Genomic DNA, 17,077 nt, shown 5'->3' on the forward strand with positions numbered 1-17,077 from the left:
GTTAATTAGTTCAACAAAATCTTTGACTAGAGTTCATGCCATGATTTTACCTTAAAAAAATTATCATCGACATCGAATTTTAATTAAGAAAATTGATAGAGGAACTACCTTATTTTAGGGAATCTGAAATCTCTCATATTTTAAATGAGTACATGATATAGTGGGATGCTCTGTGTGGGAAAACATGCATCACAGATTGGTTTTACTGAACTTTATATCTGCATCCATGGGAGAAAGAGAAGAAGTAGAACTCAGGAGGTCAGAAGAGATGCCAGCCCTCATGCATGGAATAAGTTCCTATGATGTTTGAAGGGCTGGATGTACAGGAGAAGATGAGGGGCAGCAGATGCATAATCCAGAGAACTGAAAAATATGCTATAAAGGAGGTTAAAACTTCCCACCAAGTTTCCTGGTAGCTAGTGAGCCTAGGTCCCATTCACCCTTTTCGTTTCTGTTAACTTATGTTTATGTTTTTGAGATGAAGTGGCCCCAGGCTTATAATAATAAAAAAAAACAATTTTACTATTGAGTTTATGGCTAACATTGTCAAAATATGTTTGCTTGATAAAACAAGGGCTATCCGTGTTTACCTCTGTGTTCATATGACATGTATCTCTTATTCTACATCGTGAATGTTACTTGTCGTGGACCTCAGAAAAGCAAGAACTCATGCTGTTTTTTTATGGGGAGACATTTTGGTCAGAGGTTTTGCAGGTGCCCTCCCAGTAGAGACTGTGCAGAGTTGAGCACCCCTGACAAGCACATGAGAAGAGCCATATCATAGGAATTCAGGTGGAGTTACAGGAGTTCCAAGTGGTGGACATGAGAGTGTGATGAACTTATGGAAGATGTGAGATATATTCAGGAATTGGGGAAGATAAACATTTGCTCTTCAGCCGGTGGAGAACTTTTGGCTTGGTTAGGATATGATTTTGGGAGGACGTAATAGCTTTACATATTCATAATATTGATTTAAATATTTGCTGGATCATTGTTCAGTGGGGAAGTTAGACTTGTTCCCAAGGGCAAAATTAAGGCCAAGAAGTTACAAGGAGACATCTGTCAATTCAGTATGAGGTGAATTTTCCAATAGTCAGTGAGAGTTGTGGTTCCAAATCATCGTGGACCCCTTGAATGAAGCCTCCTCTCGGAGAACACATGATCGATCACCTGTCCATGACCTTCTGTAAGGAACCCCTGTGAGAAGACACTCAGACGAGGGTGTCTCTGGGGTCAAAGACTAGCTCTTTAATTATGTGATAGCTTGCCTTAAAAACATACAGATGTTTGTAGCATTAGGAAAAATGGGGAAGGAGGCTTGCTCTTCTTCTGTGATTCTAAAGCTGTTGTTATTGCAGGTCAACCTCTAGTCTTTCCAGAAAATGACTGACATTCTGAGGCTTAGGAGGAGGTGTTAGACTTCCTGGCAGATGAAAAAGCTGCTGTTCTGTAATCATCCCTGGTGTGGGCCCAACCGGATTTTGGCAGCAGAAACATTTGGTGTATAATTGTGGCAGTGGCCAAAAAATGTAACCAGGGTCGGCAGTCCCAAGAACCACATGACTGTCTTGAAATATGACAATATAGGAATTATTTTTTGAAATCAACTGCCTGCCTCAGGCAAACTTTGGATGCAGGATATAGTTTTATCCCACTGCTAGGGGTTAGAGGTAGGTGTTGAAAGGACTGAGTAAAGCAGCAGTCCCAGGAATAAAGTTTTGTTGACCTCCTGAGTTTTTTTCTTCCCCCCAAAAGAACAAGATGGAAAGAGTTGGAGACATATAGCGGGATTTAAAAGACCTAATGATTCTGTGCTATTTTAAAAAGTGAGATTAAACTACTTTCAGAGAGCAGTGAGCTTGGTAAGAAGGTAGATTTTTGAGGCATGGCATGTCCTGTTTCCTCCCTTAAAAAAGTGTAAGGTAGAGAGTACCCTTTGTGGCTCAGCGGAAGCAAGTCTGACTAGGATCCATGAGGACGTGGGTTCTATCCCTGGCCTCACTCAGTGGGTTAAGGATCTGGTGTTGCCATGAGCTGTGGTGTAGCTAGTCTTTGACCCTAGAGACACCCGAGTCCGAGCAGATGCGGTTTGGATACAGCATGGCTGTGGCTGTGTGGCTGGAAACTATAGCTCTGATTCGACCCCTAGCTGGGAAGGTCATAATGCCGCAGGTGCAGCCCTTAAAAAGCAAAAAAAAAAAAAAAAAAGTAAGGTATTGGGCAAATTCCACACACTTTATGAAGCTTATCCTAACTTATAGCTGGGGGTTGCTGGACAGCAAGTGGCTTTGAGAAGGGACAAAGCATGAAAAATAGCTGATGACCAAGTAAGAACTTTGATGTACTCCCACCCTCTTGAGAGACAAGCTTAATCTAGCACTGGGACTGGCAAACTCTGGCCCATGGGTCAAATCTGACCGGTAACCTGCTTTTGTAAATCAAGTGTTACTGAAACACGGCGGGGCTGACTCTAAGTGCTATCTATAGCTGCTTTTACACTGTACAAGAGCAGGGTTAAAATGAGTAGTTGCAACAGACTGTGTGGTCTACAAAGCCTAAAATATATATAATCTGTCCCTTTAAAGAAAAAGCTGGTGGTTTCACACTGCATCATGGCCATCTTTCAAGAAGATGCTAATTATACTATTACTGAGCTAGAAGGGAAAGTTAGTAGAAGTTATTAGCAAGGCCTTCTACAAAATATTTTTCTGTCTTCCATCCTACCTACCCTTCCTTCCCTGTTCCTTGGACCAGGTCTCACCCATGTTGGCATCTGTTTCCTATCATTCGCTTGAGGTTATTAGATGCCACACACATCACGGAGACATAACTAATAGAATAAAATATTTTGACCTGTGTGCCCCTTTCTGCCTAATATTCTGTAAAAATTCTAGGTATAGAGTGAATTTATTTAACATCTGTTGTACTCATTAGGATATAGGGCTGAACCCATGAAATCCAGAATAGGAACAATAATTTAATGCAACAGGTGGCTATCTTGATCATTACACAAGGGATAGAATTTCTTGAGCCTGTACTATCATAGTTAATGTGTTTTCTAATAGCATTTTCTTTAAAACTGGAACAGGTTTTCTTACTATTTTGTTGCCCTTGTCCTATAATGAAAATTATCAGAATGAAATTTACTTTGTACCTTTCTGCTATTGAAATTCATTTAAACCTTAATATGTATCTACTATTTTTGAGTTGATGGTACTATTACCTATTGCTAGAAGATTTTTAGCCAATTTAGGTAGTGAAAGAGTGTGTCTTTCTTTCCTAAGTAGTGTTGTCTAAGAACCTCATGAGTTTTTAACAGTGAATGGTGATTTATGGCTTTAGTTGGCCAAGTGCATGTGGCTCCAGCCTGTGATTTGTGGTCTAGTGAACAACCACAGAACATGTCCTTTACAATTGATTGACCTTTGCATGGTCTATTCTGGGCCTTACTAAGAGCATTTTAAACTAAAGAAAAAACTGTATCAGTTCTTACATATTATTACTTGATCCTGTTGAAAATGTGTGCTGTGGTAATTTCAAAAGAAGTATCCTTTACTTTCAAACTTTAAAATTTAGGTTGTACTTTGAGACCCACTTATATACTGAAAGACTTCAGCTGCCACCAAGAAATTGTTTGTGACACAAATATGTGAGTGTGGAAATTTTAGACAGTGTTAGCATGCTTCAGGTATGTGACTCTTAGCCCAAACCATATAGTTTCTTTTCTGTATAAATAGCTGATATTAGGGTTATAGCCTGTTTTAGAAATAGAAAATCTGGTAAGGGAAGGTAATAAGAGAAATGTTTTAAAATATTTGCTGTGAGGAGCAGAAGGGTGCTCCAGGGGTAAAGAAAAGAAAACACCCCAAATGTTTCAGAATCGTAATGTGATATATTTCATGTCAAAAACCTTAGAAAAAGCAAAGTTCTTATCCTAACAGAACATGTAATGCTTTTCACCATATTCCTATTTTAATTGTGAAAGCAGGGCATGTTCTTAGTAAAATGAAAGTCTGAATTATACAAAAGTTTATGAGTAGAAGATTTTTCCTACTGCTACCCAGGAGTATCCATTATTAAATTTTATTTGTATCTATTTCCAAAAATGTTTGTGTATAGTGTACATATTTTTCTTCTCTAGATGGGAAGTAATATTTTAAAACTTTTTCTTCCTCTGTAATATCGCCCGTCATTTTTAATATCATTACACAACTCTGCTTCACTCTTTGCTACTGCTCCAAAGTAATTTATTCAGCCATTCCCTTTTCTATATATTTGTTAACTTTATTATATGCAAATTCAAACAGCACTGCAATGGAAAAAAAAATCTTTGTAACATGTATTTGTTCAAGTGTGAACATGTAATCATAGGCTAAATTCCTGAAAGTAGGGAGTTCCATCGTGGCTCAGTGGTTGACGAATCCGACTAGGAACCATGAGGTTGTGCGTTTGATCCCTGGCCTCACTCAGTGGGTTAAGGATCCGGCGTTGGTGTGAGCTGTGGTGTAGGTTGCAGACTCGGCTCGGATCCCGAGTTGCTGTGGCTGTGGTGTAGGCCGGTGGCTACAGCTTCAATTAGACCCCTAGCTTGGGAACCTCCACATGCTGCAGGTGTGCCCCTAGAAAAGACCAAAAAAAAAAAAAAAATTCCTGAAAGTAGAGTTGCAGAGTAAAAAGCTGTGTATGTTTTAAATTTGAACAGTTATTGCCAAAATTTACCCCGACCGTAGCTAGAGATTCTGGAATGGTATCATTATCATCCTATCTAATAATATTTACTGAACATTTCTATATGTACTGTTCCTAGTGCTTTATTTACTTGTATTAACTTATTAAATCCTCACAATGACCCCATGAGGTAGGTACCCCTTTTACAGAAAAGGGAACTAAAACTGAATCACACACAGAAGTTATTTACCTTGCCTGCCTGGAAGCCACTAAAGGTCATAAGTAAGTGGCTGAGGATTCAAATACATGTCTGCGGATGGTGGTGGAAATGGAATTCAGTCTGCTTGGATTGGTAGAAATATAGTAGTGAAATGAGAGACAGAAGTCTGGGATAGAGCTGTGAATGTTTACCTCAGAAAGAGTGCAAACAAATAATGCAAAATGTATCCTTATGGGCTCAGAAAAACAAATGCACTGTTGAGCACTTAAAGAGGATGGGAGAGAATCTCTTGGATTTTTTTTCTTAGTAGCCACTGATCAGAGATTTGCAATGAAAAATGTGCCAGTTGAATATAAAGTGAGGTTAGAAAGACTGTATTTTTTTTTTACCTTCTAAGTTTATTTGAGCCTGATTTAAATTAAAAAGTCAGTGTTCTTGAAGGTCCCTCATATTGACATGTTCCCTTTTTGAGAAAAGCTTTTTTGTTTTGTTTTGTTCTGTTCTGTTGTTTTTGTTTCTTAAGAGTTTGAGATTATAGGAGCAAAGGGGAAAACCTAGAAAAGGGATTAAAGCTGTAATCGGTACAGGCTAAAAGCAAAGGCAGACTGTCCAAGTACCCATCCAACAGGGAATTCTCTCCATGAATACCCTTATTGATGACTATCAAGCTGCTAAGAAAACAGGATGAGTTGGATTAGAGAAATAATAAAATAACTAATGTTGAGGATACTTTCCCCTTCTGATTACCTTGTAAAGGAAGTAGCTGTAGAAAGTTAAGGGTTTTGTAACTGAATCACTGAACAGCATAAACTTTAAATTATTGATTTTAGAAATTGATTCCTCAGACTAAGTATAGTAGCACACCATGTTTTTCATGACATCTAATTGTTAGAGCTATATAGAATTTTAGAGCTTATAGGGACTTTAGAAACAGTCTGGTCTCGGGAGTTCCCAATGTGGCTTAGTGGGTAAGAACCCAGCGTAGTGTCTGTGAGGATGTGGGTTTAGTCCCTGACCTCCCTCAGAGTGTTAAGGATATGGCTTTTCCATAAGCTGTGGCAGAGGCCAGCAGGTGCAGCTCCAGTTCACCCCTTAGTCCGGAAACTTGCATGTGGTGCAAGTACAGTTGTAAAAAAAAGACAAAAAAAGAAGAAAACAGAAACAGTCTGGTCTCACTTCTTATTTTGAACAGAAGAAAAACGAGACTCAAAGATATTTAAATTTACCAATAAATGCTGATTGAGTAAACTGCCAAGCAAGTTCTAGACTCTCATCTTTGCATGGCCTTATCTGGTCATGCCAGCTCTCTGAATATAAGTGATGTTTGCAGATATTCTCAAAAGCTAATTATCAGTGGAGAATTTAATAACATAAAATGTTTGTATCAATTCAATTCTAATTTTCTAATAGACCTTCTAAAGATGGACATATAAACCTAAATGCTTATTACATTTTCAAGAGGAAACAACTGGATATTAATATGAATTATCCATTCTGTAGGTAGAATAAAAGGAGCGTTTAATGTGATTGCTAGGAGTTCCCTTCGTGGCTCAGCAGTTAATGTTCCTGACTAGAATTCATGAGGATGCAGGTTCCATCCCTGGCCTCGCTCAGTAGGTTGGAGATCCGGTGTTGCTGTGAGCTGTGGTATAGGCCGCAGACACAGCTTGGATACTGCGTTGCTGTGTCTGTGGCATAGGCTGGTGGCTGCAGCTCCAATTCTACCCCTGGCCTGGGAACTTCCACATGCCTGCCGTGTGATTGCTAGAATTTGTATTACTATAAGACAACCTTCTCTGGGTATCATTGAGAGTTATCTACAATCTGGCTTTTTTTTTTTTTCTTTTCTTTTCTAGGGCCACACCCATGGCACATGGAAGCTCCTAGGCTAGGAGTGGAATATGCCATAGCCACAGCAACAACAGATCCGAGATGCATTTGTGACCTATGCTGCAGCTTGTGGCAATGCCAGATCCTTAACCCAATGAGCGAGGCCAGGTATCTAATCCACATCTTCATGAATACTAGTCGGATTTTGTAACCCGCTGAGCCAAAACGGGAACTCCTCTACAATCTTTCTTAGAGAAGGGGAAAGCAACTTTTTTAAAGAATAGAATGATGGCAGAATTCCTGCGTCTTAGAGAAAAGTTCTAATGGAATCAGTGATGGACATGGCGACAAGCAGGGTTAGATGTGTATGGTTTAGAGAGGGTTTTGTTTACAATTCAGTGTCCACCACTGGTCAGTGCTATTGGCTTATCTTCAAATGTGCTTAAAAAATCCCCATGAAGACCGCCTAGAACATGAGGTGTATAGCAGAATAGGAGAATAGGTTCGCAAGAGCTTCTTAAGCACTGTCTGCATGCATACGTATAGATAGATGAGGTGTTGATAGAGGTCCCACAGATGGAGTCTAGAGGGAGGGTTCAGAGGTAACTCGGGTAAAACATCAGGCCTTAGGAGAATAATAATCAGAAATGTTGAATGTACCAAAAGTAGCAATAAGGGTTTGGGGGAAATGAGCTCATTTTTGGCCACTAACCATGTCTGAATCTCTTATTTTGAAGTGGGGGACCAAAAGGCCAGCTCTGCACTCAGTGTTTTTGCTTGTGGTTAATCTGAGGTCTAATCTTGGGAAAGAGGTTGCCATGATTCTTTCCCACTGCCTCTGAATTTCCAGCAGGATGACCTTTAGCATCTCATCTCTCCTCCCTTTGCCTCTGTTTCCTCTCCACTAATGAGTGTAGTAACAGCACCTACTCTCACAGGGTAGATTAAACAAAGACCACAGTGCTCAGAACAGTGTTTGATGCACAGTAAGCTCTCTAAGCATTGGATATTGCTGTTGCTTCTATTATAACTACAATAATACAGTTTACACAAGCTTGTGTATTTTTCCACTTGTTTCTCCAGAGCAAGTAAATAGAATGGAGGCAGATGGCTCAAAGGATAATGTGTTAGAGGTTGGTAATCCATAGGACCCAGTTGCCTTCCAGGAGTGTTATACATGTTGCTTTTCCATCATTGGTCCCTCTCATGGCTTTTTAGGAGAGAATCTCTCTTTCGGCAAGTCTCCATGGCCAGTGTTTTGAAGGGACCTCGGAGTACACTTGCATTCATCTCCTGGCATGTGTCCCTTTATCATTATAGACTCTAGTAGCCACACAAAGGAGGGGGAGAGTTTGTGCCCATGAGTTTCTCTTGGCCACTGTAGCACACATCTGGATAACAGGACCAGGATTGCCTAGGGGAAAGTGAAGATGCCTTGCTAAAATGAAGACTGCTGAGGACCACCTCCAGGGATATAGTGATAACACTTAGTACTTTTATGAGAAGCTTTCATATACGTTAGCTCATTTGATTTTCTCAGCACTGAGGCATGTAAAATAAACATGAAACTTTCTCCCCCTTATTGTGACTGCAGTATCTAGATCTACTTTTAATCTGTTTACATTATTTTAAAAACATTTTCAAAGTGTAAAAGATTTTTCTCTGTATATTAATCTTAAGCTTCTAAAATGATCTCTGTTTCATAACTATGACTATTAAGCTTACAACACGTTCTCATGAGACCCCAGACATGGGATGTGATTTTATTGTAGTTTTGGAAATTTGCCCTAGTTTGAGGGACTTGAAAGATCTGGCACCTTCTGTTTCATTTTATAGGTTCAAATACTATTGAATAGCACTGTGGGTTTTGGCTTGCTGAATACATTGGTAACAGTGAGTTTTTTGTAACTCAGAGATTCTGTTTTAAGGGGAGAGAAGGGTTCAACATTCACACTACCATTGTAGCTATTTTATTAGCATGTTAAATAATAATCAGAGGCTATTCTAAAGACTCATCAGATTTCCTAAGCTTTTTAAAGCCATGGAAGTGTAATCCAGTCCAACTTCAAAGCTGCTGCTATAGCCCTTGTCCCCATCATCTGGCTTGTTCAGTCTCCAGATGAAATTCATGCAACTGCCTGGGTTCAGATATCAGTTACTGCCAGCTTTTAAGACAGTGTAAGCAATGCTTACCTGCCCCCTTTTTGTAACTATTTAAAGAAGAGTTTTGAAATTGTTCATTGCATTAGAGCAATGTGTTTAGTTTCCCTGTTAAGTAAAGCACAGGACTGAAATAAATAGCCAGCCCCACCTTGACACTGTTACTTAAGGGTTGGGATCTTGACACCAGAAAATAGGTAGTAACTACTTCACTGTCCAGTAGCAGCTCCGTGTACCTGGCCCAGCTCTTCTCCAAGGTGATAGGAGATAGGGATTGTGCTAAGGTGCTCTCTGAATGTGGAGCTAGAGAAGAGCTGAAACTTTGCTCTTTGAGTTTGATCACACAAATGACTTAAAGCCATGCCGGTTTGCACCACTGCGGTCTGTACTGGCTTCTAGTGGACTCCATGCTCAGATGGAGCAGAGGCCCCAGCCAGCTGAATTAGTGGGGAGGTGTGGGCTCAGGTTGGCACAGCTCTCCCACCCAAAGAGGTCCTGGGAGCTCTGGTGTTGGCTTTAAGTCACCTGGTTTGTAAGACGCAAGATTGGCTGGAGCAGTTTAGGAATGGGTTCCTGAATTCCTTAGGTTTCAGTTCTCTTCAACTAAAACGTGTTACATTTTCTCTAGCCCACAAGCTGCCTCAGCGCAAGGGTTGAGACTAATGTGTGTTCATTTTATTACCTTCCATCCAGTGTTAGGCTTTATTTTACCCCCCTCATGTTAAGCAGTACCTAGTTTTGGTCTTCCAATGAAACCCTTCTTCAGAATTTTTACTGTCTGCTGGAGCCTGAATAAATTAATGGAAAAAGTCTAGTTAACCACTGGCCAAATCCTTTGGTCACTGTACAACAAGCTCCCTCCTGGAGTTCCCGTCGTGGCACAGTGGTTAACAAATCCGACTAGGAACCATGAGGTTGCAGGTTCGATCCATGGCCTCGCTCAGTGGGTTGAGGATCCGGCGTTGGTGTGAGCTGTGGTGTGGGTTGCAGACTCGGCTCGGATCCCGAGTTGCTGTGGCTGTGGTATAGGCCGGTGGCTACAGCTCCAATTAGACCCCTAGCATGGGACCCTCCATATGCCGTGGGAGCTGCCCAAGAAACGGCCAAAAGACAAAAAAAAAAAAAACACAAGCTCCCTCTTTTGCAGATTTCACCCAGATGTGTAGTCCAGCAATATGTAGCCAGTATGACACAGGACCTAGACAACCTTTGTCCTTGCAGCAAACACAGACCCTCAATGATATTGTGCCCCTAAAGGAAAAGCATTGTACTACATGTGGCTAAGTTCCCATTTAATCTCTCCTCGATCCATAGTTCAGAAAATGTCCCCTTTGTCACATCTAATTCTTATTTCAGCACTCTCTGTGGATCAGGAAGACCACCCTAGTCAAGGGTCAAGGGGATGGTCTGATGATTTAAGGCCAACATTAAAAGACAAATATCTTATATCTTAGTGTCTTCTAATGGTTTATGTGGGCCAGTGTCTAGAGGCTCTGGGGGTCAGATGTGCTTATGACTGTTGCATATATACATCTGGTGTACATCACTTTTTTTTTTTTTTTTTTTTTTCCCTCTTTAGGACCAGGAAGAAAACAAGGGAGCAACAAGTTGGCCTGAATTCTACATTGATCAGCTCAATTCCATGGCTGCTGTAGGTATCCTTTCTGCTCTTCCACACCCAGTTTAAAATGCAAGTTGAGTACAAAGCATACAGTTGCACAATAAACTCACTTGAGTAAGAATTACCAAACGTTATTATGTTTCCAAACTCCATTCCAAACACTCAATGTTGGGGGATAAAATGGAGGCAGGAGTGATACTTGGTGAAAGGATTTTGTCTAGTATGTTTTAAATAAAATTAGCACATGTTAAAATATAAGTGAGTTTATTGTTATTAGAGGAACTATCATAAATCTGGCTTCTGTTCAACTTTAACTTGCAATTGCTCTTACCAGTCATTTGGAACTTTGAACAGACAGAACCATTCTGAAAATTAATACTGTTTTTTTCTTTCTTTTTTTTTTAATGGTCACACCTGCGGTATATGGAAGTTCCTGGACAATGGGTTGTATCAGAGCTGCAGCTGTGGCCTACTCCACAGCCACAACAGCAGATCTGAGCTGCATCTGCAACCTTCACCACAGCTTGCAGCAATGCTGGTTCCTTAACCCACTGAGGGAGGCCAAGGATAGAACCCACAGCCTCACAGAGACAGCATTGTCCTTAACCTGCTGAGCAACAGTAGGAACTCCTAAAAGTTAATACCATTTAAAAATAGTACAACGAGAAGTTCCCTTGTGCTGCAGTGGGTTAAGGATCCAGCATTTTCATTACAGTGGCTCAAGTCACTGCTCTGGTGTAGGTTCCGATCCCTGACCTGGGAACTTTCACAAGCCACAGTTGCAGCCAAAAATAATACGTAAATTTTTAAAAATTAAAAAATAAAAATTGTACAATGCAAGTATTCCTTCACTGTTCTCTTCCCATTTTTTAAAAATTTAAATTGAGAACTTTCTTGGTTCCCGGGTTCTTGATCTTACAGGGTACCAAGGTACTGTTTTACTCACACAAATAACAAAAGAAGTTCATTGAATAAGTGCTTTAATGAAAAGGTATAATAATAATAATGCTGAGATGTCCTTGGGAAATCTTCAGTACTTGGGATTTGGGGGTCAGTAATTGCTAAAAATGCATTGTCAATGTCTAAAATATGCATTCTGATCACGTTGGATGGCTTGGTGATGTCAGTGGGATCTGAGTGAGGGGTATCTGTTGATCCAGCTGAAATGACAGCAGAAAACATGTCATCAGCATTTGAGCCTTAATAGCTTAAACTCTAATCATGTTGTTAAAAAGTGGATGTTGTCCACAGTAGCGCAGTCTTTGCCTCAGTGGGCAAACTCAGAATTTTAAGAGTTAATCTGTTAGGTCCAACTATGAGTTTATTATGTTCAAGCAGATGATAGCTTCCATAATACTTTTCCATACCTCTCCCTTTCCTGCTGTCCCCAGAGTCCTTGTGGAGAATTAGTTTCTTATCTCATAGAGCAAACATTTTAGATTGTCTAATTTTTGCTGCTGCTGCAAAAGTTAAAAACTGACTAGAATATGTGAACCATCACGCTTTTGCTAAACTTTGAGGCCTTGACTTTTAGTAACTTCCTCTTTTCTGACTTTTTCTTTGAAGATGCTTCTTCTGCTGTCACACAGTGAATAATAAACAGCCTGTGAACGTGAACAGGGCTGTATAAATTATAGAAGGAACTGCATAAGCTTTTGCCTCAAGGGTTTCTCGCCTAAAAACACAGCAGAAAAGAACAGAAGATAGCTATCAAATCCTTATACCAGGCATCCTATACATGGCAAGGATGAGAAAAGGGTGATCTCAGCATTTGTGTGAATATGTTAGCAAAACAGGAGGCTTGTAATGACCATCAGGGATTTTCTCTGCATCTGCCTAAGCACTAGTAATGTTGAGCCATTTACATTTCCTGTACGTAAAGGTTATTTTCCGAATTCTTGTTCTTAGCTAGTAGAGAACGAAAGAGCTGTCAGGCAGATAGTCTCGCTTTCAAATTAAGTCAGCTTTGTTTGATGTCTAACAAGAGAAGTTGCCCCTTTGTTAGTGAATTCACTTCCATCAATGGAGAACTACTAAATAACTATGGATTTTTCCTTTCTTCAAATTTTGGGGCACTTAGGTTAACTTGTATGTTAGCGACGAAGCCCAGGCCTTGTCCAGAGTGAGGTCTGGCCTGTGATGTGCCAACATGTGGCACTTCTCTAAGGGCCTCCCTTCTCCTTCGTCCAGTTCCTTGGACAATCTTTTGTTACACTCATGAGTTGTCTGTATTTTAATTATATTTGCTTCCTAATCCAAAGCCCTTTCCAGGAGCCTCTCAAGGCTGTTAAATGGACAGTCACGTTGCTATTCTTTATGGGTTTTAAACCTAACAAAACTTTCTAATGCTCCTATAAGGACAGAGCCAGCATCTTTCCAGGGTTAAGGGTAAAAGACGATGAAATAAAGAGGGCTCCTCCTGCGTACATAAAGGAACAAGGAGGCCTGATAAGACCAGAAACCCAATGCTGAGTCTTCTGTCTTGCTCACCATATTTGTTGCCACTGCCTCCTCCTGTAGTTCTAGTTGGTCTCTCTGATTGAAAGAATCCTGACAGCATGCAGCAGAAATCCTAAGACATGGTCCCTGGGGACTGGAAAGGCATGTGATTCCTCCAGATCCTTTCATGGCCTGGCAGCTACACTCTGGCTCTCTGCTTCAGAAATTGTTGAAGGCCATTTATCCACATTGTCATCATCCATTGTCTTCAGCATCTATAGCAACTGCTGCTGCTGTGTACATCTGTGACAGGCAGTATAACAGGCACTTTACATGCTGTTTTCAGTCCTTACAAGCACCCTGTGCTACAAGTACTATTAATAGATAAGGAGCCTGAGGCTCAGAGGAGGGTCACCTTGCCCAAGGTCATCTCATTAGAAATAGTAGAGCTGGAATCTACATCTGTCCATCTCAGCTCAAAGACTCCTTTCCAGTTTGCCTCTCACTGGCTCAGTTTTTAGAATCCTTTGGCACATAAAAGAGGTCTGGTAATCCCACCCACGGCCCCACCTCCCAGCTTTTCTGAGATGGGGGCAGGCATCTGGAGGGTCTGATAAACAGTCCAGGTTGAGAACCACAGCACTTACTGGTCTGTGAAGCCCTTTGTGGAACAAGTTCAGTTACTTTACAGAAGCCTCTTAACAAAAATGCTTTGTTCTTTAAAGGACCCCCGAGTGATCTGTTGGCTTTAAAAGAGTGAAAAACAGTATAATAAAAGAGTGTGTGTTCCAGAAAGACCTGGGCTTTCTTGCTGTGCGGCTTCTACATGTGCTCTCAGGGAGGGAGAATGTAAGGTGAAGTTCAGCGTGCTTAGCGGGTTGGCTTACTGATTTCACACCAGTGAAATGTTTCAAACAGGAGCTTAGTTCCAGACTCCTAGCCAGGAGTGGTCTCTGTGCCCAATTTGTGCATCGCTCTCAGCCCTGTCTGTTCTAGTGTAAACCTTAGCAGCTTTAACCAGAAGATCCTCTGCCAGGATGCACTTTGTCCTTTGCCCACTTCTCATGTGAGCAGAGATTTAGTAAATGTGTAGAGCACCCAAAAAGGCCGCCACAGGCCTGTCCAGGATATGCCAAGGCGCAGACTGGATGTCTGGCCTAGCCGCCATCTTCAGAAATGTAGGCATATCTCCCCTTTCTAGGAAAAGCTGCAAACTTAGACTTCTTGCTGAATGTAAAGCTTGAAAACTTGAACGTTATATAAATTATTTCATTTTGAAAAGTCACATTAGAATATCAGGTTCATCTGCATAGCCTCAGTTTCCTCACTATAGTAAAAATCTTCGATGCAACTCTAATATTATTACACAAAGAAAAGAGCATACTGTCTTCTGTTTGGGGAGGCAAGTAATAGTCTTTATATTGGGAAAGAAAGTAACAATTTAAATTTCTTGACTCTCCATAAATCTCCCATTGCCTTTGGGGAGAGACTTAATGTAGTCTGCCTTTATTTGGCTATTCCACCCTCTCCAAGATTGTTAAAAGGAAAAATATGCACATCTTTACTTAGTATTAATGAACCACAGTAAGAAACGTGTGTAGTCTTTAATTTGGTGGGAGGGTTTTGCGTGACTAAGTTTAAGGACAAGAAGTGATGTTCACAAAAATCTTGATTCTGAGCTGCAGATTCAAAGTGATTGCTTAAGAGCCTAAATCAGTTCAGCTGTGCCACAGGAGATTAAACGTACTTGGCTGGATTTGTGCTAAATTTTCCGGGAGATGGGTCTCACACAGCCGTAAAGAAATTCATTGGCTATTTCTGCATGCAGCTTCTCCCTTACCATCCTCTGGTGACAGCTGTCCAGGAGTTTCACCAGCAAGAGAACAGCTTTAGTAGAAACAATGTCAAGTTTACAAAACCAGACTTTACTGATTTTTATTTCAGTTGCCATAAATGCTACTGATACATGTTTGCTTTGGGCTTTACCTTCCTAATTGTGAAGTCAAATTTAGGCTTTAGTAAGCATTTAGTTACTTAATGCTTATAGTGTTAACTTGAAAAATTTACACGAAGTCCCCCCTTGATGATTTGTGGTCCTGAAAGAAAGGGAGAGACTGGATCACTGAGACATGTGGACAAGAGCCAAGTGCTTCCCCCCACCCCAATACCCCAATCTGTTTCCCAACCATGCATTTTATCAGAATTGATAACAGGTAAAAAGACTGAAACTGGACAAGCACATGTTAAGAGGAGGAAGGCGGGGTGCCTGTGGTTTTGTGGATGGAGGCACCCAGGACCACAAGACTTAGGGATACATTTAGGACATTTCAGTTATCATGGGGTAAAAGGAAAGGAAAAGACTTTTCAACAAGTCTATGAAACTTACTGGCATTCATGACTTTATAATATCAAACTGAGACTGGGTTCCTTAGAGCCTTGTTCTTCAAAATGGGTCCACATACTGCAGCATCAGCACTGCATGGGAAACTGTCAGGAGTGTAGTATCTTAGGCTTCACCTCAGATGTGCCAAATCAGGGCCTGGATTTTAACAAGATCCCCAGGCGATTTGTAGCCACATTCAAGTTTGAATAGCACTGCTCTAGTAGACCCCTGGGTAGGGAGAGAGCCCACACTCACACACCGCTCACATTCCATGTCCTGATTTCCAAGTGATGTTGAATTATTTCTAGGTATGTAATAAGTATTTCCTCTGGAGGAATTGTCTATCTTTATATCAGGTCCAGTTTAATTATTCTTCTTAAAAAATAATTTGATGTAAGAAAAAGTATAAAAGATTCCTTTTTTTTTTTTTTTTTTTGCTGAGGGATGGGAGCAATAGCATGGGAAAATTGCTGCTTGACTGTATTTGATCATGTGATAATGTTATTAGCTTCAGTTGCCAGAATGTTACATTTAACTGCAGGTCTGATCTTCTATCAAATGGAAATAGTAATATCTTCATCAGAATGTAGTTATGGAATGGTTATATAAGTGTTTGGATAACTTAATCTCTTCTAAGATTTCTCAACATTTCCTTAAAGCATTACCTAAATTCTAAAGGACTAATCTGCAATAGAATGAATTTGTGGAATTCTTGAAGCTTTTGCTCTACCTTTTGGCTTATAGTAAATCTTAGTTGTAGTCTTATTGATTATATGTATTAAAAGTGATAGTAGCCTGTAATCTGTGGGCTTGTCTTATTTGTACCATAATTAAAACAGAGAAATTCAAAAGTAACTTTGTTTTCTCTGCATAGAGAAAATCTCTGCTGGCTTTAGAGAAGGAAGAGGAAGAAGAGAGAAGTAAAACTATTGAGAGTTTGAAGACAGCATTAAGGACGAAACCAATGAGGTGATTTTTTATTGGGTTGCAAGTACTACTTGTCTCTTCTCTTTTTCTTTTCTTTTTTTTTTTGTGGTCTTCCTCCCTTCTTTTTTTCTTCCTTCTCTTGTCTTTTTTTTTTTTTAACACTAGCCAAACTTTTGAGGAAGTTTTAAAAACATGTAATTGAACCATGGATGAAATACTTTAATTATTGAACATTCAATAAATTGTTTATCTTTGGTAAAAGGTATGCAGACTTAAGCCATTAAATGGCTAAAATTAAAGAGAGAGAAACTAAGAAGCATTGGTGCAGATGGTATAGGTGTTGGGAATGTAAAATGGTGTGACCACTTTGGAAGATGGTTAGGCAGTTCTCAGTGTTAAACATAGTGCTGTCATGTGACCCAGTAATTCTACTCCTTGATGTATAGCCAAGGGAAGTGAAAATATGTCCCCTAAAACCTTGTATGTGTATGGCACTATTATTTATAGTAGCGAGAATTTGGAAACCCCTAAATTCTATCAATTGATGAATTGATAAGTAAAATGCAATATAGCCACACAATGGAATATTTTTCGGCCATTAAAAGGAATGGAATACTGATATATGCTCCAACACAGATGAGCCTTGAAAGTAATCATGCAAAGTGAAAAAAGCCAGACACGAAGAACCACTTATTATGTGATTTCATTTATATGAAATATCCATAAAAAGCCAATCCATACAGAGAACCAGAGAGAGAGGGAAATGGTCTTTTGGGGGTGATTCGAGTATTCTAAAATCAGATAGTGACAGTGTTGCACAGCTTTCACT

At 40.1% G+C, this 17,077-nt stretch overlaps 1 protein-coding gene across 3 annotated transcripts in view; it reads left to right on the forward strand.

The window, feature by feature from the left end:
• Window positions 1–17,077, forward strand: part of DAAM1 (dishevelled associated activator of morphogenesis 1) — a 175,760-nt gene that overhangs the window by 109,763 nt on the left and 48,920 nt on the right. For all 3 annotated transcript variants that reach the window (XM_021102686.1, XM_021102694.1, XM_021102688.1), the window contains exons 4-5: window positions 10,458–10,529; window positions 16,196–16,290. In XM_021102686.1, the coding sequence (XP_020958345.1) occupies window positions 10,458–10,529; window positions 16,196–16,290 (167 nt within the window). The remainder of the gene's footprint in view (window positions 1–10,457; window positions 10,530–16,195; window positions 16,291–17,077) is intronic.

This window comes from Sus scrofa, chromosome 1, assembly GCF_000003025.6.
Source record: "Sus scrofa isolate TJ Tabasco breed Duroc chromosome 1, Sscrofa11.1, whole genome shotgun sequence".
Taxonomy (NCBI): Eukaryota; Metazoa; Chordata; class Mammalia; order Artiodactyla; family Suidae; genus Sus; species Sus scrofa.